This window comes from Danio rerio, chromosome 6, assembly GCF_052040795.2.
Source record: "Danio rerio strain M-AB ecotype USA chromosome 6, GRCz13ab, whole genome shotgun sequence".
Classification (NCBI taxonomy): Eukaryota; Metazoa; Chordata; class Actinopteri; order Cypriniformes; family Danionidae; genus Danio; species Danio rerio.
The window spans coordinates 38,926,638-38,947,686 of NC_141026.1; the positions used below are offsets into that span (position 1 = coordinate 38,926,638).

Consider the following 21,049-nt stretch of genomic DNA (forward strand, 5'->3'; position numbering starts at 1 on the left):
TATTAACTGGTTATATTTTGATTACATTACAACATCGAAGCTGTAAAAGCAACTGTATAAAATGGAAAAAAGTCACATTAACCGTTCACCGGAAGATTACAAGTATGGAAAGAAACACTAGCTTTGCATATACCCTATAGTGATCACTTTGGCAGCCATAACTGACTTTTTACTAATAACATTTGCATTGTTTTTCAAAACATAGCAACCATTACTAACAATCAAGAGCTGTCACTACAGTCTAATCTGTCAAAAAACTGACTGCACCTAATAGAGTGACCATGTGTTTTGTGCAGTGGCAACAGTCAGGGCACTGATGCATGCATGCATGCCCAGACTTGCTTTTATTAGCATAACAGCCACTTCTTGGGAGGTCATGCTTGTGTTTTCCCCAAGTGCTGGTTGTCCACCAGGGCAACGTCATGCTTTACAGCACAGGAATCCACTCAACGGGCTACCCAACGCCAGACATAGGGCTTAAACAGTGGAGGGTCGGACTTCTGCTAGACAAGTGGACATGCTCACAGAACCAAATAAGCACAACATCCTGCTCTTTATATTTAAGCAAGCACGAATGCAGACAAAACAAATTAAGCACTCCTACTGGTTAAAACGGTCCATGTCTGTTCTAAACAAACTGCGTCCTACTTCTTAGCAAAGATAACTACACAATGACATTAAATATATAAGTTAAAGTTTTCTTTAGGTTCATTTGAATCAGGCCAAATTGTCAAGCTGTCATTTTCGAATCCTGAAAGTACAGAGAGAAATAAATAAATAAATTGTGGCAACAGAACTTCGAAAATAATACTATGCTGAAATATTAATGCTTAAAATTTTGTGCTAAATATGTTCATTTTTATAATTCAATCAGGGTCTTAATCACTTGTTTGAAACATACCACGGAAACCTTCACACTCTTTGCTGATCTCAGAGCTTGCATTGGCACAGTTTTTGGTCCTTAGGTAAAGTAAAAAGCCTTACATCGTGTCTTAACTACAAGCCACTTAAACAAAGCAATTTGGTTGTTTGCACCAAATGCGACACAACACAACAGAAACATATAAATACCAGCCATTCATTTAAATATTAGCCACTCCCAACAACCCTTTAACCTATTAAACATTACTAAAAGTATATACTGTAGGCTGAATGACTGATGTTATTGTTTGTACGGAGGCAAACCATTTGCTAGTTATTTTATTTTCAAGATCTGAGGTGCATTTTCTGCTGCTGCTATGAGTAGTTTGGCAGTAAACGTCAGGTTAAATGATGTTTTAAAAACCAGGGAAACAATTAACACTAAAAATAAAGCACATAATATGTACCTGAGGTGATCATTGTCATAGTAATGTATGCTGTTATTGTGCTGTGATGTTGCAGGAATATAACCTGGTTCTAAAATAGAAATTTTGCATGTCACTGCTGCAGATGGTTAGGACAAAAAAGATGATTGTATCATGAGAAAGATGCACTGCGCTACATTGCATATAGTTAGAACACAGTGTTATTGTTTTTAATAAAGTCCCCAACTACTCTTCTGTGCTTTGCACTCAAACCTCAAATGCTTAATTCAGATTCCTAAAAACAAATCTGCAAAATAAGTGATTGTTAAAATAACAAGCTTTACTCTTTATCTAAAATGCTTAAAATTACACATGATGTCCTTTATAAGTGTACAAAGTGTAACACTTTACCCTCTTAATGCAACCCCATGCTTTGTATGGGATTGCATTATGTGGGTGAAGGGTTAAAAGGAATTTAAAATAATGTAGTAATCTACTGTATAGTTATCGTTTTTGGTGTGAACAAGACTTTACTCTCCTTAAAGTGATACAATAATTAAAACACCAAATCAAAAATGTTTGTATACATGGAAAAGTAAAAAGTGAACTGTTTGTGAGTGGCTGTTTGTGACAAATGCGATGCAACACAAGAGAAACATTTCAATTCCAGCCATCCATTCAAATATCAGCCACTCCCAACAAAAAGCTGAGTGATTGACATTATTGTTTTGCACTGGATCTGCTGCTTTCAGTTGTTTGGCTATAAATCTCAGGTTAAATAATGTTCAAACTCACATTGGTAGTAATTAACACTGAATAAAGCACACAATATGGACCTGAGGTGGTTATTGTCATAGTAGTTTATGCTTTTGTTTTGATGCAACAGAAATATTACCTGGTTCTAAATTTTTGCATGTCGCTGTCGCTGATATTTAGAACGAAAACATGTTTTATCTCGAAAATAGGTGTGTGCCACATCGTATATAGTTAGGACATGGTATTACTTAGGGATGGGAACCGAAACTCTGTGCTTTATCGGTTTTGGTGCTACATTATAAAAGACCAAAGTATCGATAAGCTCTGATGTTAACTGTTCTGCTATCGGTACTGGTAAAGTATTGCTGAATAAACATTTCTTACAGAAGCATAATTTAACTGACCAATCTCTAATTTACGATATTTGATATTCGTCGTCTCACATGAGGAAAGCTTGTGTTTCAGCCAATCGCGTCAAAAGCTTTCACAGTCTTCAGCTGTGTGTGCGCACTCAGCTGAGGCTCTTGCTAAACGCGCACGCATAGCTCATGACACAGACTCGCGCTCACTCGTAAACTTGCAGAGTGAACGAAACGCATTGTATTTCCAGAGTGGACAGCAACAATGTCCGTTGCAACAAACCTAACAAGTTGTTTTCTTGTATAAGTGGAAATGCAAGCAATCTGGCTAAGTGGAAGTATCTTTCAAAACTTCATTAACGACAATGCAAAGATTTGACTGCCTAGCTACTACATCATCCACATCGTTATGCCAGCAGTCAATCACCTAAATTAGTATATGTTAACATTAATGGTTAAATAAACACACATTCGGTTACAATGAAAACAGTATGGTTTTTCTGCAGTTACCTAAATAAATCTTAAACATTAAACATGCTTTTACATCAGCTAAATATAGCCTATAACTAGCCTAATAAAAAAACTATGCTTACTAAAAAATGATAAAAATCTGCTTATTTTTATATATGAAGATGCTCCAAAACTCTATTAGAAACACAGTTAAGTCCCAAAACACTGTTAACTCATTTATTTGAATGTGTTAATGAAAAATCATAAACATTATCTGATTATTTAACTGCATTTTGCAACTCAAAGAGGGAATTTTCAACTGCAGGGAGCACAAAAAAACCAACAAAGATCCTGTCTTCTGTCAGAAAAGACAAACATGTTGATTTTTCTCCAGAAGAATGGTTAAAAACTGAGAGTCATTTTCCTTCAAACCACTGTACATTCTTTTACAGGAAAAAAATATTTATTTGTTTTACAATTTTTGGTTTTGTTTTAGTTTATATTAAAATGTAATAATAAAAATAAAGCGTTGTTAATTCTGTTCAATTTGATTTAGTTTTTTTTTTTAAATAAAAAAAACACTACAAAAAGTACAGATAAAAGAACCGTTAATGTACAAAAACGATAAGTGGTATAGATAAAAGTAGTAATACCGGTAAAACCTTAACGATACAAATCCCTAGTATTACTGTTGTTAATAAATCACCCAACTACTCTTCTGCACTCAAACTCAAAAGCCTAAATAAAACTTCTACAAATCTCAAAATAATTGAATATTAAACTATATCAAGCATTTCTCTGTACCTAAAACGCTTAAAATTACACATAGTGTGATTCAAAGGTGTACAAAGTGTGATCATTGTCATAGTAGTTTATGCTGTTGTTTTGCCATGACGGAAATATAACCAGGTTCTAAAATAGACATTTTTGCATGTTGCTGTCACAGACAGTTAGGACAAAAACTTGTTATATTAAAGAAAAAAAAATGTGTGCGCCATGTCGGATATAGTTAGGGCACGGTGTTACTGTTGTTAATAAAGCCCCAACTACTCTTTTGCACTGTGCACTCAAATAAGTGAATCTTAAACTATAACAAGCTTATTTCTTTACCTAAACGCTTAATATAAAACATGTTGTCATTTATCACTGTATAAAATGTAACACTTTACCCTCTTAATTAGCCTCCTATTTAAATAACATAGCAACTGCATGTAAACGTATTCTACTTACAGTCTAACAGTCTACTAATGCTCTAATGACTGCTAATTGTCATGTAGAAGCAGACTTGGTTATAGTCAACAAAATGTCATGATGGGATGATCATGATGAAGCACGGCTCGTAAATGTGTCCTTAACACTTAACCGTCAACTTGTTCAAATGAAGCACATTAGAAAAAAAAACTATAATAATAATCCACCAAAATTTCACCTTTTTGTCTTAAGACGGCGGGACGGTTTGACCATTGTTTAAGCACGCACTAACCTGGCCAGCAGCGGCATGAGCTCACACTCTGTTATCGGCGTAATGACAGCACAAGGGTGAACGTGTGCGCGAGTCGTGCGTCTGCTCCAGATCAAGTCTGAGCATGTCAGTCGTGCCTCCACAAATTGCTGCTTTAATCAACAGTGTGTTTAACAGTAACCAGGGCTGAAGACATGACAGACAGCAGGCAGTGCACAGCCAGGAGCTTTCTCATACTGTCTCACACACTGCGAAGGGCAATTAAGGGTTCAAGCCTCAACAGAGGAAGAAACAGGGAGAAAATGAGAGGGAGTGCGAGAGAGAGGAGAAAGTGCGGAAACCTATCCAGAACTGTATTCACAACTAATACCACAAGAATGCATTATGGAAACTGAATCCCGAACCACACCTGGTAATGATATGCAATATTTAGAAAAAAAACATTTAGCTTTTTGTTTATTTGTTTGTTTTTGAAGAAAAATGCAGATTTAATGAGCTTTGTCCAACTCTACTCAACGCAACAACTAAAACAATAACAAACTGAATGAATGCATTTAAAGAGTTATGAAATATTAATGATAGACCACATGAAAAGCTCTGAATTTAATTTCATGTTGAGTAAAAAAAATGTATTCTGTAAACTACTGATGACAATTCTTTATTGTCAAAAAATGAAGAAAAAAAAGTTTTTTGTATCAATTTAGATTTTTGCATTAATTAAAGAGATGTCATGTTTTCAAGACATGTTTGTATTAATGTTTAGACCACGCAATAGCAACGTTCAGAATTTCAAAAGATTTAAGAAATCTATATTTTATGGAATAAAATCCTAATTTAAAATCAAAATAAATGAAAACATTGATTATTTCTTCATTGTCTGAACAAGAAAAAATATACATTAAATAAATAACATTTTTCTTTCATTTGAAAAAGTTTATCTGATCTTTATAGACTGAAAAAAGACTTATGGTTTTCAAAACAAATCTAATATTCGCAAATTTTCTAAATACAGCAAGACCAATTGTAATGTTACGCTGGAGTGAAATTTAATCATTGTCCATTATCTATCACATTTTCTATACTCTTAAGTGCAAAGCAACACTGTCCTCTGCTGGCCGACCTGTCTTGAAGATTTTTCATGGGCTCGAATGAAGAATAAAATATGAGGATGGACTTACTGAGGTCTTCTGCCAGTTGAACCCTCCTGCCTGTGATCAGCTGGACTTTTTTCTCATTGTCCTCTCCAAAGTCTTCTAATACTTCTTTAACGTTCTTCTCCAAACGCCGTACTGCAAACAAACAAAATAATCAATTAACCAATATATATATATATATATATATATATATATATATATATATATATATATATATATATATATATATATATATACTAAATTAAATAAACTTAAAAATTTAAATAAAATATAAAAAATAAACAAAAACATAAAACAAATACATAAATCAAATTATAAAATTACTATTAAATAAATAAATAAAAACATTAAGCATAAATAAATAAATATATTCATTTCTGTTTTTTCAAGGTGGAACATAATACCATAATTTCAGTCACTTTTGTCTCTCTGTGAAATCCCCTTAATTATAAATCAAATATAAATGTATTAAGTAACCAGAACTGAAGACCTAAACAGAAAAGCCAGATTAGTGGTAAAACCCACAGACGTACCCTCAGTGTTAGTGAGCTGTTGTCGAAGAGTATTGGCAGTGATGCCCAACATCCTCTGAATCCTCCAGAACAGAACCACATCATTGCACTCAAGCTGGAATACAAAAAAATAAGTGAAACCATCAAGTATAATCCAACATAAATACATTTTGGAAAAAAATTGCTTAAGTAGGAAAGGTTTTGACCAAAAGAAAGGGACAAATGCGATGGGATAACTAAGGATGCACCGATCCTGATACTTGAATTGGATATCGGTTCGAAACCGCATATTTCTGCTGGATTGGGTATCGGCCAGCTGGTAACGATCTAATTCTGATCTTGGTGCACACTATGTTCTGTGTTTATAAGCCAACTAAGCCATAAAGGTAGCCTATAAAAGGACACTAGAAAGTTGTCATGTAGGTCTACTATATCCCAAATGTTCTGAAGCCATCCTACAGTTTAATGTGAAGTACAGATTAATATTCAGGTGGTTAAATTCATTTTCAATTCAGCGCTTCCTGCTGCTGCGCCTGTCAATCATTCTCCATTCATTCACAATTCAAACTGCATGTCGCGTTCATGACAACACGAAAACCTCTCTAAGACTATTTGTTCCTTTTAATATAAATAATCAGTCAAAAAAATCAATTTAGTTTTGCATTAAATGGATTCATCTTGCAACAAGGAGTTCATTGCTGTTTCTAAATCATGTTGCACTATGTCTGTTAGATCAACAGATCGCATTCGCAACACTGGATTAGTGAGGGTTATTATCTGCTCTTCACACACAGTAGGCCAACCTGAATTTTTAAATTAGAAAAGGCTCAATAATACATTAAACAGATCCTCAACGTACTGATTTCTTCCCTTTGTGCTGCTCAGTTTTGAAAGTGTCCGCAGATACCGGAGAGCTGCGCGCTGTCTCAATGATGCACCAATCGCTTCATTCACGTATCTGGCTGTGCAGACGTAATGTGCGCCGCTCCGAAAGTTTATAGAATAAAAGTTTTTAATTTTTTAAAAACCATTTTAAGGTCAAAATGATTAGCCCCTTTAAGCTACTTTTTTTCGATAGTCGACATAACAAACCATCATTATACAATAACTTGCCTTATTACCCTATCCTGTCTAGTTAACCTAATTAACCTAGTTAAGCTTTAAATGTCACTTTAAGCTGTATAGAAGTGTCTTGAAAAATATCTAGTACAATATTATGTACTGTCATCATGGCAAAGATAAAATAAATCAGTTATTAGAAATGAGTTTTTAAAACTTTTATGTATAGAAATGTGTTGAAAAAAATCTTTTCATTAAACAGAAATTGGGGAAAAAATAAACTGGGAGGGAAATAATTCAGGGGGGCTAACAATTCTGACTTCAACTGTATATTATTTGAGTTTAGCACCAGAGCTATAGAAACTGTATTATGCTTAAAAAAACAATACAGTATCGGGATCGGATCTATATTGATCGATACTCAGAATTTTAGTATTGAGATTGGATTGGTTTCAAAACAATGGTATCGGTGCATCCCTAATGATAACCTACATTTATTAAACAAACAGAACAATTATCCTTATTGTTGCTGTGGATAACTTTCGGTTATTCTCTATGAAGAAAATATTTAACAGTCTTACATCTGTAATGTTATTATTATTATTCATTTATTAATAATAAGGATAATAAAGTGCTGTATACATATGAGAATGTTGTTCTCAATTGTTGTTAATAAATTGTAAATGGTATTAGATTCATTCATACATTCATTCATTTTCTTGTCGGCTTAGTCCCTTTATTATTCCGGGGTCGCCACAGCGGAATGAACCGACAACTTATCCAGCAAGTTTTTACGCAGCGGATGCCCTTCCGGCCGCAACCCATCTCTGGGAAACATCCACACACACATTCACACACACTCATGCACTATGGACAATTTAGCCTACCCAGTTCACCTGTACTGCATGTCTTTGGACTGTGGGGGAAACCGGAGCACCCGGAGGAAACCCACGCAAACGCAGGCTCGAACCAGCGACCCATCGACCTTCTTGCTGTGACGTGACAGCAATACCTACTGCGCCACTGCTTCGCTCCATGGGATTACTTTTTTTTTTTATTTACTTAAGATTGTTTAACCTCAAAGCACAACTTTTTGTACAGCATAAATATAATTAAGCATTTTTTTTATTAAAAAGTTAAGTAAAGCTGCCATAAAATAACTGTTATGTTTGGCAACTCTAATTATTATTTACTAGTCCATTCCTATTTTATTACCATTGGACTAGAAAATTAGTTATTTAGAAAATTTAGCTAAAATTAGAGCATTGAGAACTGGATTTTTTATTTTCTGCTTTCTTTATAATTTAAGGAATTTCACAATTTGTTTATTATTTTGTAATACTGTATGTATACAGTTTTAAATCATTACAGATTTTAGTTTTAGAAATAATTATCCCAATATGAAAAATATATAAATATGGCTACTAGCTGAAATAAAATCAATATTTCATTTATTTTCTTATTATTTTTAAACAAAAACCCTGAATACTCCATACAGTGTTGGCAGATTGGGTGGTTTTGAATTTGATTGGTAAAAAAGGCATAGGCGGGTTGACAAAATTTGGGTGGTTTTAAAACGTAAATTTAAAATGCAATATATTCAACAAAACATAACAGTGTGCTCTTACTCCATTCAGTTAGTAGTGACCAGTGCATAGCGCAAACCGCATAGGCCTACCCACAAGAGGAGGTGAAGGAAAGTTGTTTCTAAATTTGACTCCCCTTCGCTTGCACACGCATCACACAGCACCTGCAGTTAGACTCACCTCATATCATGACACTTTTATCGATCATTTGTTCCGCAATTGACAGCAAGAAAAACAGAAGCATTGTCTGTTCGAAAAGCAGCACCTAATTATGTTCAAAAGAATTTAAAACAACAATGGGACAAATTTACACCCCATTTCAAAAGTAAAACATACTCTAAAAGGTAATGTAATTTACACAACGTTAAGTGCAGTGCGTGGGTGAAAGAGGGCAGTGTTTCGATGTGATCCGGTTATGTTGTGGTTTTGAGACTGCTGGCATTGGTTGCTGTATGGTTAAAAAATATGACAGATAAAATAACAAGATTATTTTCGATTTAAATAAATTAAGAAAAAATAAAATATTAATCTAATATTTTGGACTTTTTTGTGTGTTTGGCCGGGTTTTGGAACGCTTTTGGACTAGAAAAAAATCAGCTACATCTGGCAACACTAACTCCATATTTTTTTAATCATAAATTACGTTTTACCTACCTCAGAGTCTACGAAGTGCCTCTGATAGTAGTAGAAACCTCGTCTGCAGAGGTTGCAATGTAGTAGTGCCTTCTGTAGGAAGTGACGTCGAAAGAGCTGATGCCATGTGTCCTTAATCTACAGAGAGAATCAGTTATACATTCAGCAGCTAGAACAGAAAGCACATAAACCATATATGCAGAATGTTATATATTGTCTCAAGGCCTCACTAACCAATACAGGGTCCACCTCCACCCCTCGGGCCTCCAGGTTTTTGCGCACTGTAGTGACCTCATCATTGGCCAAATATGCTGTGTGATCCTCATGCAGTTTCAGCAGACGCTCCAGCTCATTTTTGGTTTCATTCCGGGTGTGCTGCAGTAAGAGAACACAATAAAGGCTGCATTTAAACGAGTGTGTCTTCATTTTAAAATGGACAATTTTTCTACAGTTATTCAAACAATCACCACATACTCCTGTCCTTATTCATCAAGCTGTGATCATATGACCCATAAGATTTGTTTTAATTTTGAGACGCAAGGTCAAATTTAAAGAAACCTAGACGACAAAAAGAACATTACATATTTTTCTTTATTCTAAAATGAAAAAAGCTACTTTTTATTGTGAATAACACACAATTAAACTAAACCTATTACAGTTTCTATTGATGTCTTACTCCTATTAACATGAACCAAAATGACAGCATTTTAAAGTTTTCTTTTTCCACATTATATTGACATAATCTGTGATTATATCTGAGCATTTTTAATGCGCATACATAATATTTTGTAGCATTGATCATTTAATTTTGCGGTCTGAAGTCAAGCAAACATACAAAGACAATTGCCAGTTGAGCCAGTTTCAAGACACACCATGCTGCCAAATGCTGAAATGTAAGGATACTCAAACACAACTTTTTTTCCATTAAAAAAATATTCACAATTTAACATTTGGTACATAAAATATTTTGCAAGCAATGGTTTTCGTTCTAAATGAGAGACATCTGATTCGCTTTAGCTTGAATTTGGCTGTTAATAACTAATACATTATAATTTGTTTTCAGATTGTTTCTGGTTCTCTTCTGAATACAGCTTGATATAAATATTACAGTGATATACATTGTGCACACTTGGGCTTTGAATGTCACTTTTGTTAGACAAATTGGTCCCACTTTATATTAAGTGGCCTTAAACTATTAATTCCTGTGTAAGTACATATTAGTTGTTACAATGTACTTATTGTGTAAATACATGTATTTACTGTGTACTTACGCTTGATTAAATGCATGTATGTAATTACATCTGTAATTAGTTTTTGTAATTACATTTGTAAATACACTGTTGACCATCCCTTACACCTTAGCCTACCCTTAAACCTACATGCCACCAAACCTGTCCATAACCCAACCTCCATTCCAACTCAAAAGCACCACAAGTGTTCTCAAATACATTATAAACACAGTAAGTACATTGTATTTATTTTTTTGTTGTAAGTACATAGTAGTTAAGGACACTTAATATAAAGTGGGACTGACAAATTAGGTTAGGGGCGAGCTCCACCCGCTGTACTTTTGATTTTCTGTTATCATAGTGTAGGTAAGGTAGTGCGTGAGGTCAGAGACGTGGCCTGTGTCTTATACCTACAATCTCTCCAACTCACTCATCTACCAGCTTAAACATTTTGTGTATCGTTTGTTGTCTTTGATTTTCAATATATTGCTGTAAATATTTATTGTTCTTCATATTATACATATTTTTGCACTTATAATCACTATCTTCTGTAAACAAAATAACACTTTATTGCATTTAGTTAGTTGTGGTATTTTTGTCCCTCGCTCATTGATATTGTGTGTTTGCCTGTTTCATCTAAAATGAATGTTATTCTCCTCACCCTTAACTGACCATTTTTAAGACTGTAAAAATTTTCCTTTAAAATTGCATAAGGGTTACAATTCTGTACTGTAATTACAGAATGTAGCTATTTTTTGCCTGTTTTCAGTCATATAGTGTGTACGGATGTCTACTCTGAAACATAATGGAAACACCAGGAACATTTTCTTTCTTGCTGAAAACATACAAGTATAAAAGCATCCTTAGATTTACTGTATTATAACTAGAACCAACTAATAACACAAACAGTAAAACAAAATAAAGCCTCTATTACTAAAAATGAACCAAATAAAAAGTGTTGCCAAACCAACCTGCTCTGGTGTTCGGTTTTTCCAGCTCATCCACCTCTGCTTCCAGTCTGGCCCCACCATATCAGCTATTACTGACTCAGCTGCGACACAGGAAGATGAGTCACACACTCCAGAGACAAACAGACAAGAGAGGGTTTATGAGGGTAGACGTACTGTCTTTAAGACGAGACTGCAGCGTTTCCTCCATGAACTGTATAGCGGCATCCCACTGGGGCTTGTCTGTGATTGAACGATCCTCCAGAGCGTTGTGTTGAATCACTCTCTGTAAAGCACATACAGGAGTAACATTAAATAACAGCGCTTGAGAATTCTCTCTCTGCTGCTTAACTAAATAATGAGTTGCATTTACCAAGCTGTCCATGGCTCTTTCATTCCACTTGTGTCGTTTGATGCTCTCGTCCTTGACAGCTTCCTTCAGCTTGTCAAAAATGTCATCCTGGTCTTTCCCTTTGTATTCGGCCATGAAGCGGGCAAACTCTTCCTGCAAAGTCTCCCAAGCAACCTGGACAGCAGAGCAAAGAGGAGAGATTGACGGTGAAACGGTTCATATTAAAGTTTGGGGTCAGAATATAATTTAATAACAATTTTTCAGATTTCTTTTTTAATTCTTTTATTAAACAAAGAAGCATTTCATAATTTTTTTTTTATTAATTGAATTGAATTCATTCATTTTTCTTAGTCTCTTTATTAATCACAGGTCGCCACAGCAGAATGAACCGCCAACTTATCCAGCATACGTTTAACACAGCAGATGCCCTTCCAGCTACAACCCAATACTGGGAAACACCCATACACTCTCACAGGCACACACATACACTACGACCAATTTATTTTATTCAATTCACCTATAGCACACGTCTTTAGACTGTAGGTGAAACCGGAGCACCCGGAGGAAACCCATGCCAACACAGGAAGAACATGCAAACTTCACACAGAAATGCCAACTGACCCAGCCGGGACTTGAACCAGTGACCTTCTTGCTGTGAGGCAACAGTGCTAACCACTGAGTCTCCATCTTGCCCAAATTTAATTTAATTTAATTTAATTTAATTTAATTTAATTTAATTTAATTTAATTTAATTTAATTTAATTTAATTTAATTTAATTTAATTTAATTTAATTTAATTTTCTGCTTAGTCCCTTTATTAATTTGGGGTCGCCACAGTCCTTTGTAAATAATATTTATTCAGCACCAAATCAACATATTAGCATGATTTTTGAAGCATCATGCAAGGCTGCAAATTAAAGAAGGCTGAATTAGTTTTTACAATTAAAATAGATTTTTACAAGTTTAAATAAATTTAATTTAAATTTAATAAAAAAAATGTAAAAACTGTAACATACAGTATGGTAATATGATTGTATTTGCGAGTGTATGGGTGTTTCCCAGAGATGGGTTGTTGCTGGAAGGACATCCGCTGCGTAAAATACAAGCTGGATAAGTTCATTCTGCTGTGGCGACCCTAGATTAATAAAGGGACTAAGCCGAAAAGAAAATGAATGAATAATATAATATAATATAATATAATATAATATAATATAATATAATATAATATAATATAATATAATATAATATAATATAATATAATATAATATAAATATTAAGAAAATTCCCATAACTATTTCTATATCCAAGCTTTAAAAAACAAAAACAACTACAAAATGAACAAATATGCATTAACAAATATGAACATTAGTCCTTCCTTGGTGTTCATTACCTCTAGTGCTTTATGAGGAAGTTGTTTATCAGTCCATTGCTTGAGTTTGATGTCTACAGTGGTGTTAAAAGTTCCAGAGTTCATGGTCTGTGCAGCAGGCAGGTAGATGTTCTCTATGACGTGTGTCGAGACTCTTTCCCAAAGCTTCTTCTGTAAGATAGACTCCCTAAAACAACAACAAAAAAGAAACCTTTGTTTTTTCTAAAAACATACACAATCAAACAGAGAGCAAGAGCACAATAAACAATGCTAATTCATTTATTTTAGGCCCTTCAACCATCATAAAAAAAGCTTCAAATATGTGCTAAACAGTCTAAAGACTTGACATTACGATGAGAATATTCTGAGGTTGCCGATACAGCTCATTTATCATAAAAATGCAGCCATATTTCATAGCTTCCTGTTTGCTTTGTTCTATCGTGGTACATCAATATACACACATCTCCAATAGCACCAAACTAGCGCTGGCCAGAGAAGCCACCCTCCAGCTATTCATCATGCCATTGATTTGAGAGGCTGATGGAGCACACTGGGCCCCCTACAAGCATCTGATCTACTTCATTTAGCCCGCTCCTTTGGGTTTTGGCTTCATAACTCCAGGTACAGCGTGCGGCTTTGCATTCTGATGGTAGAGTCTGTCCTGGAGGCATGAAATGGAGATGCAAAGTTGAATGTCTGCAAGCCAACAATGAGTCGGAAGAGTGAGAATAGCTCATTACTGGTTATCGCTTGTGCCGATGAAGAGCATATAAATCACATGCTGTCAAGTGATAAGCTCTCATGTTAAAAATTACAGCGGCTAGATTTAACATCTGATGTGATCACAAGATATAACAGTTATAAAATACACTTTATTAGAAAATAATAATTATAAATAACATACACAAAAAGTATAATTATAAATAACATACACAACACCTTATTCTGTATTTTCCACAGCTTTTGACATTGAATGTGTCATAATGCAAAATGCAAAATAAGTTTAGTAAGTTAGTTAGTTAGTTAGTTAGTTAGTTAGTTAGTTAGTTAGTTAGTTAGTTAGTTAGTTAGTTAGTTAGTTAGTTAGTTAGTTAGTTAGTTAGTTAGTTAGTTAGGAAGGAATTGGTGCCTCTCAATTTCCTTCATTTAGTTCCTGATTTTGGCTATTTTCCTTTAATTTTTAATTTCCTTGCATCTTAGCTTCCTTCAGGATGCAACAGGAGGACACAAGGAAAAAAACAAGGATGGAGAAATGATCACTTCAAAGCATCATCATTTAATAAATATGATTAAGTCCGGATTCTTGAATATTTTAAATAAGTATTTATATTGTAATAGTTTCAACCTCCACAAAACACTGTATTTTTTTTTTCACTTATGATTAATAATGAAATATTCCCTGTTAATAACTAAAGGAGCTGTGAAAACAAACCACATTTACAATAACTTTATGCTTTATATCCACATTATTATGTGTTTGATTTTTTTACTCTAGCTAGCAATTATTGATGCAAGAAAAGAAGGAGAATTTACAACTTTAAATAAAAGACTTCCGCAATGGATGGATGGATGGATGGATGGATGGATGGATGAATGGATAAATGGATGAATGAAAGAAAGAAAGAAAGAAAGAAAAAAAGAAAGAAAGAAAGAAAGAAAGAAAGAAAGAAAGAAAGAAAGAAAGAAAGAAAGAAAGAAAGAAAGAAAGAAAGAAAGAAAGAAAGAAAGAAAGAAAGAAAAGGCGGCTGGCTGCAATTTTTTTCCTTTTTTAAAAGTCTTTGTAACATCATCATGGTATTTTCTTTTATTACTTCAGCAAATAGGATTGTAAAACAATTCTCGCGATCACTGAATTCTAGGTTTACCAAACTTTGACAACTTCTGCTACTGAGAAACCTGATAATGTGGAAAGAAGTCCTCAAGCCCTGATTATGTGCCTGTTTAACTGAGCTTTGTTGCAGTTTTGTGATGCAAGCTCACGTTGTACAATAAAAGCAATTCTAGTTTGTAGACATTTTGTAGTCAGTTACAATTTAGTTACTTTTTAAATAGGTCAAACAAAATGAACAATAATTCGCACAGGGTACATTGATATTATGATATTAATTTGATTTTAAAAAATGCTCAATCGATTGAGTACATCTAATTTCATAGCAGTTTTGCAAAAGATAAATGCTCACCAGTGTTTTGGTGTAACTTGACTCAAGCTGATCACCTCATCCAAGATCTCATTTTTGGCCTTCTCGTAGAGCTCGTTCTATGAATTAGGAACATGGTATGACAGTTAGAAAACATATACTTCAGCTTTGGTTTTACCACACATGATTATTATTACATTGTTGCATGATTATTACATGATTTAAGTGCTTTTTTGGGGCGAGGAACCGCACTAATGATGCACCAATTACTTTCGACAATTTTAAATTAGAATACTAAACTAAAATTCAGCAAAGTGTGCAAGACTTAAAAATGTAGTTTAGTTTAGTTCAACCCGCTGATTTCTTACCCTGTCCAGCTCTCGTAAGCGAGGATAGTTGTTCTTCCACTCAGTCTCCAGGTTAAATCGAGAAGCTGCACAGCAAAGAAAATCTGGGTCAGTTTAGATTATTTTAGGTTATACCCAAGTAACGCAGCTAGTTACTTTTTTGGAGAGTAACCCAATGTCGTAATTTATTACTTTTAAAAGTAACTTTCCCTAACACTGATCAGGGGGGCATTTCCGAAAACCATCGTTAGCAAACTGAGGTCGCAAGTTCCGTTGTTACATACAATTAGCTAATTAAGTGTTTCCCAAATCCATCGTTCCAACAAACATTTGCAAACTGTTTGAACTACACCTCTAGAGCTGTAGTTAGAGAAATAGTTCCCAGTTGTGTTCAGTTTGCAGTTATCCCCTCTATGCTCTATTCCTTTCAAATGTTTAGGACAAAAAATAACGAACACGTTGCTTTAAATTTTCATTAAAATGTATATACTGCACGTATTGCTCTGGAGTCAGGAAGTTGTCAGAATCTAACGTTATCCTTAATTATATTTTTTAAGTGCTTTTTTTTAAAGGTAAATGAAAGTCAAACAGTGTGTTGTTAACTGCAAAACTCCCATTAAAATACATAGGAAAAGACCCTAAAAGTTCTGAAAGAGATCAAGTCTCAAGCCGGGTAAGAAAAAAATGCAAAAGTAACTCAATAGTACTGCATTACTTACCATAAAATGTAAATAAGTAATGCAGATAGTTACTTTTTTGGAGAGTAACTCAATATCGTAATTTATTAATTCAAAAAATAACCAACACCCCAACACTGATCAGGGGTGTGTTTCAGAAAACTATCATTAGCCAACTAAAGTCGCAAGTTCCGATGTTACAAACAATTAATTAATTTTGTGTTTCCCGAATCCATCATTCTAAACATTCGCAAACTGCGTCGCTACTTGTGCATTTGAACTAAACCTCTAGAGCTGTAGTTAGAAGCATAGTTCCAGGTTGTGTTCTATTTGCAGTTATTCCCCTATAACCTATTCCTTTCAAATGTTTAAAACAAAAAGTAGCAAACACTTTGCTTTAAACTTTCAATAAACTGTATATACCGCATGTATAGCTCTGGAATCAGAAAGTTCACAGAATCTAACGTTAACCTAATTTATAATTTTTAAAATGTTTTTTAAAGGTAAATGTGTGTTGTTAATTGCAGAGCTGCTATTAAAAAAAGGAAAAAATCCCAAAAGATCTCCTAAAAGAAACTTAGTAACACAACATTTTTTTTTTTTTAGAGTAACTTAATATAGTAATTTTTTCTTTCAAAAGTAACTTTCCCCAACAGTGATCAGGGGTCCGTTTCTGAAAACCATCGTTAGCCAACTAACGTGACTCGAACAACGGATCTGCAATAGAGCAATTACAGTTTTGGGAAACACTCGTCACAACATCAATCTTTTCCCAAATGATGCATCTTACTATTGTAGATCAGCCACGATTTACGCTGTTGTTTGGGAAACGCATCCCAGAACAGATGAATGTTAAACAACGAATACTTGAATAAACCAATTAATTAAGTTCACTTAGTCTCCAAAAACAATAAAGCAAACTTTTGACCAAAACAAACTTTCCAATGACAACAGCCCTATTCCTCAGACGCTTCTTCCCATCTCCCTCTGTACACAGACCCAACCACCAGATAGACTGTGCCGCAGCCGTGATCAATGCATCTGGAGCCAAGCGTGCACTGTATCAGCAACCCCACGTCCCCAAGGGGCCTCATGTCCCCAGCACACACTCGGGCCGGCCGTCTCGCTCACACAATGGAGATGACGCTAATTGCTCTGGTTATCGGGCCGGCCCCAGTGCAGCTGTAGAGATCGATAGCCCACACAAAGGTTTGAGGAGCGTCCCGGGTCAGGCAATAAATCTCCAGGCAGAGCGTTAGCAGCGGTGGCCTGTTAATTGGCAGCGCGGAGGCCTAAAACGTGCCTGCAGCAGAAAGTCTGATGCCGGGGTGAGGTGTGACGAAAATCAGCGCGCGCAGGACTGGGGAACAGGCTCTGGGTTTCAGAGTTAAGTGGCTGTCGAGCTGTTTGGTTTGGATTCTATTAGGGTTTATTTACTGGGTCTCATGAGAGCTGATGTGGACAACGCTTCTCAAAATGCCCTTGAAAATCAGCATCTTATTAAGGACTAAAAATAGAAATGGTAAAACAAAAAGCAAGACAATGTTCCTATGTTCCTTTATTATTTCAATGTTTACAAACACTAGATTTTAGCACTAACGCAGTAGTTTTTAACTATTATGGTTGTACAGTCCAGACAATAACTACAGAACTCAGATATGTTTTGAGTTATTTGAAACTTATGGACGTTTTACTAACTATGGTGATGTTTCCATAGTTTTTAAATTTGTGATTTGAGTAAAATTTATTTATATTTGAATTATGAAAATAATATACACGTAAGCATATCATACACACATACATATCACTCACTATTCATTTTGTGCTATAGCACTAACGCAGTAGTTTTCAACCATTTTGACTGAAAAGCCATGACAATAATTACACAACTCGTATTCATTTCTTAGTTATTTGGGATTTATGAATTTTTTACAAACAGTGGTGATGCTTCTATAGTTTTTAACATTATGATTGCAGTTAAATGTATTTAGATTTGTATTATGAAATAATACATGCACATACAGTTGAATTCAGAATTATTAGCCCCCCTTTGAATTTTTTTTTTTTCCAAATGATGTCATATCATAGTATGATAATTTTCATAGTATGTCTGATAATATTTTTTCTTCTAGAGAACGTTTTATTTGTTACATTTTGACTAGAATATAAGCAGTTTTTAATTTTTTTTAAAACCATTTCAAGGTCAAAATTATTAGCACTTTTAAGTTGTATCTTTTTCCTGATAGTCTACAAAACAAACCATTGTAATACAATAACTTGTCTAATTACCCTAACCTGCCTAGTTAACCTAGTTAAGCCTTTAAATGTCAGTTTAAGCTGTATAGAAGTTGTATAGAAAATATCATGGCAAAGATAAAAGTAATCAGTTATTAGAAATGAGTTATTAAAACATTTATGTTGAGAAATGTGTTGAAAAAAATTTTCTCTCCGCTAAACAGAAATTGGGGAAAAAAAACAAACGGGGGGGGGGTTGGCTAATAATTTAGACTTCAACAGTACATATCACATGCACACACATATGATACACTATATTTCTGTGCTTTATACTTTAAACTCGCAGCCACTTTTGCTCCCATATAACATGACGGCAGCGCAATCCAATCCACAGCACAATCCAAGCAGAAGTTGCATTAACATCACATTTCTCTGGTGGAAAAACAGCACTATATGCAACCATACTGCGTGTTTTGCATTAGACAGAAATAAATCAAAACAGCGGTCAGAAACACTTACTCTAATTTCAACACCTGTGCTGTGAAGTAGGGCTGCACAATATATTGTTAAAGCATCGATATCGCAAAGTGTGCAACCACAAAAGTAACATCACAGGATATGCAACATCGAGTCAGAATTATAGTTAAGCTACAGAACAGGTGATTTGTAGAGTCACTAATATGTTTAACCATTATCTGCTTGTTAAGTGTGACGTCATGCAAAGCGGCTTCCGGGTCCAAGCGCTCTGTTCAACTGAATGGGGAGACTCATGAAATGGTAATAATACACGTTTTTAAAGCAATTTAATACTTTCGAAAATCACAATCGCAATATATATGTCCATGCCTAATATCCAATGGCCAGAAAGTGATTCATTTTTTTATAAATTGTTAAAATTTTGGTATTTGTGATGCAGCAAGCCCAGAGATTGTTGTGTACACTATGACTTCATCTTAAATTAATTTTAATGTGTGATATGAATAAAAAGTGATGATAAACGAATGATTTCTCAACTCAAATGAGTGACTGCTTGGACCCAGAAACAGTATTACATACGTCACCAACACGTCACCACTTAACAAGCGGATAGAGTAAAAGTTTATAATGTGTTTTTAAGAGAGTTCAAAGCATTTGGACACAATAAATTATGATGTTTGGAGTTGCAACAAAGATTAATTGTATTTAACTATTTATTTGAAATGTTTTTATTTATTTATTTAGAATTTTTGGCGTTTCAAGTACCAAAATCTACATTTCAAAGCAAACATAAGATTATATTATGTACACTATTGGCAGATAAAGTTGTTTGTTTTAGGGAAAAAACTAAGAATTTTTAGATATTTGGACAAAGCAAAGTAAGAAAAGCATTTTTGGGCATTGTGATTTTTCAATTTCTGTACCTGAAAACAGTTAGATGCCCAAAAAAAGTGTCAAATACACCATCTTGGCAAAGTGTATTTATAGTTATTGATTATCAAAGAAAAATAAAATATCTCAAAGTTTCATTTTTCCAATATCGTCTTATGACGGTAAGAAAAATAACCATATTTCTTAGAGAATAATATGAATAATGGAAACAGGATTTTTCAGCTTTGCTCCTGACATTAAAACATTATATTGCAATTAAGCCCAAAATAATCACATTATTTGTGATAAACATAGTCAATGTTACAGGGGGATTTACATGTATAAATGTATATATAATTCTCTCAACCTTTTACCCTCTTTATTAAAAGTCATAGAAAATTCTTCAGAGCAAATATGTGTTTCTATTCACTAATATAGATGTTTAGCCAGCTGTGAAATTATTTTCTTTGCTTCTGAGAACCCCAGAAATAACAAATGGATCAATAAATTAAGGATATTTTCATCATTCTCCATCTTATCTAGTAGTCTCTGTCTTACCTTTAAAGGCATCTGCTTGTTGCTCTACTGACTCTCTGACCATTTTCCAGAAACAGTCTGACACAGCAAGACTCAGGTTCTTTGTAGTCACCTGATGAGCTTTCAACATGCCATCCCTATAGCAAAAGATAATCCAATGAAAATGTGTAACAAATAACTTAAAAGTGAAAATTGTGTAAACTGAGTCCTACTTCAGCAGTCTTGAGTTCTGGAAGAAGTCCTCCTCATAGTCTTTAATGGAATCTATGCTCTCATTAGGGCTGCCTAAAAAGAGTTGTGTTTGAATAATTTCATCAAAGTAGAGCAAATTTCAAACGCAACTGATTTCCAGAAAAATCCCAAGGTTTACCTTTGCCAGTTACTACAGCAAAGTAGCCCAAAGCCTTCATTGGGAATAATTTGCCTTCTACTATTTGCTGGATCTGCGAAAAAAAATTATAATAATTTATAATTTTTTTTACTTTTGAAGTGTTAAACATTCATCACCTCCACCTTACTGCATTTAATAATTCTGTATTTGTGTCAAAAGATACAAAACAGCGCCCTCTAGTGGCTAATATGGCAAGTAATATTTACTATTCAGAGGTCATTTA

At 34.3% G+C, this 21,049-nt stretch overlaps 1 protein-coding gene across 18 annotated transcripts in view; it reads right to left on the reverse strand.

Annotated features, from left to right (window-relative positions):
• opa1 (OPA1 mitochondrial dynamin like GTPase) overlaps window positions 1-21,049 on the reverse strand; it is a 74,990-nt gene that overhangs the window by 26,652 nt on the left and 27,289 nt on the right. For all 18 annotated transcript variants that reach the window (XM_087255515.1, XM_087255514.1, XM_087255508.1 and 15 more), the window contains 13 exon segments: window positions 20,806-20,878; window positions 20,648-20,720; window positions 20,457-20,572; window positions 15,661-15,725; window positions 15,335-15,411; window positions 13,176-13,341; window positions 11,807-11,959; window positions 11,611-11,719; window positions 11,458-11,537; window positions 9,492-9,632; window positions 9,279-9,395; window positions 6,001-6,094; window positions 5,492-5,602 (listed from right to left, as the gene is read on the reverse strand). In XM_087255515.1, the coding sequence (XP_087111641.1) occupies window positions 5,492-5,602; window positions 6,001-6,094; window positions 9,279-9,395; window positions 9,492-9,632; window positions 11,458-11,537; window positions 11,611-11,719; window positions 11,807-11,959; window positions 13,176-13,341; window positions 15,335-15,411; window positions 15,661-15,725; window positions 20,457-20,572; window positions 20,648-20,720; window positions 20,806-20,878 (1,375 nt within the window).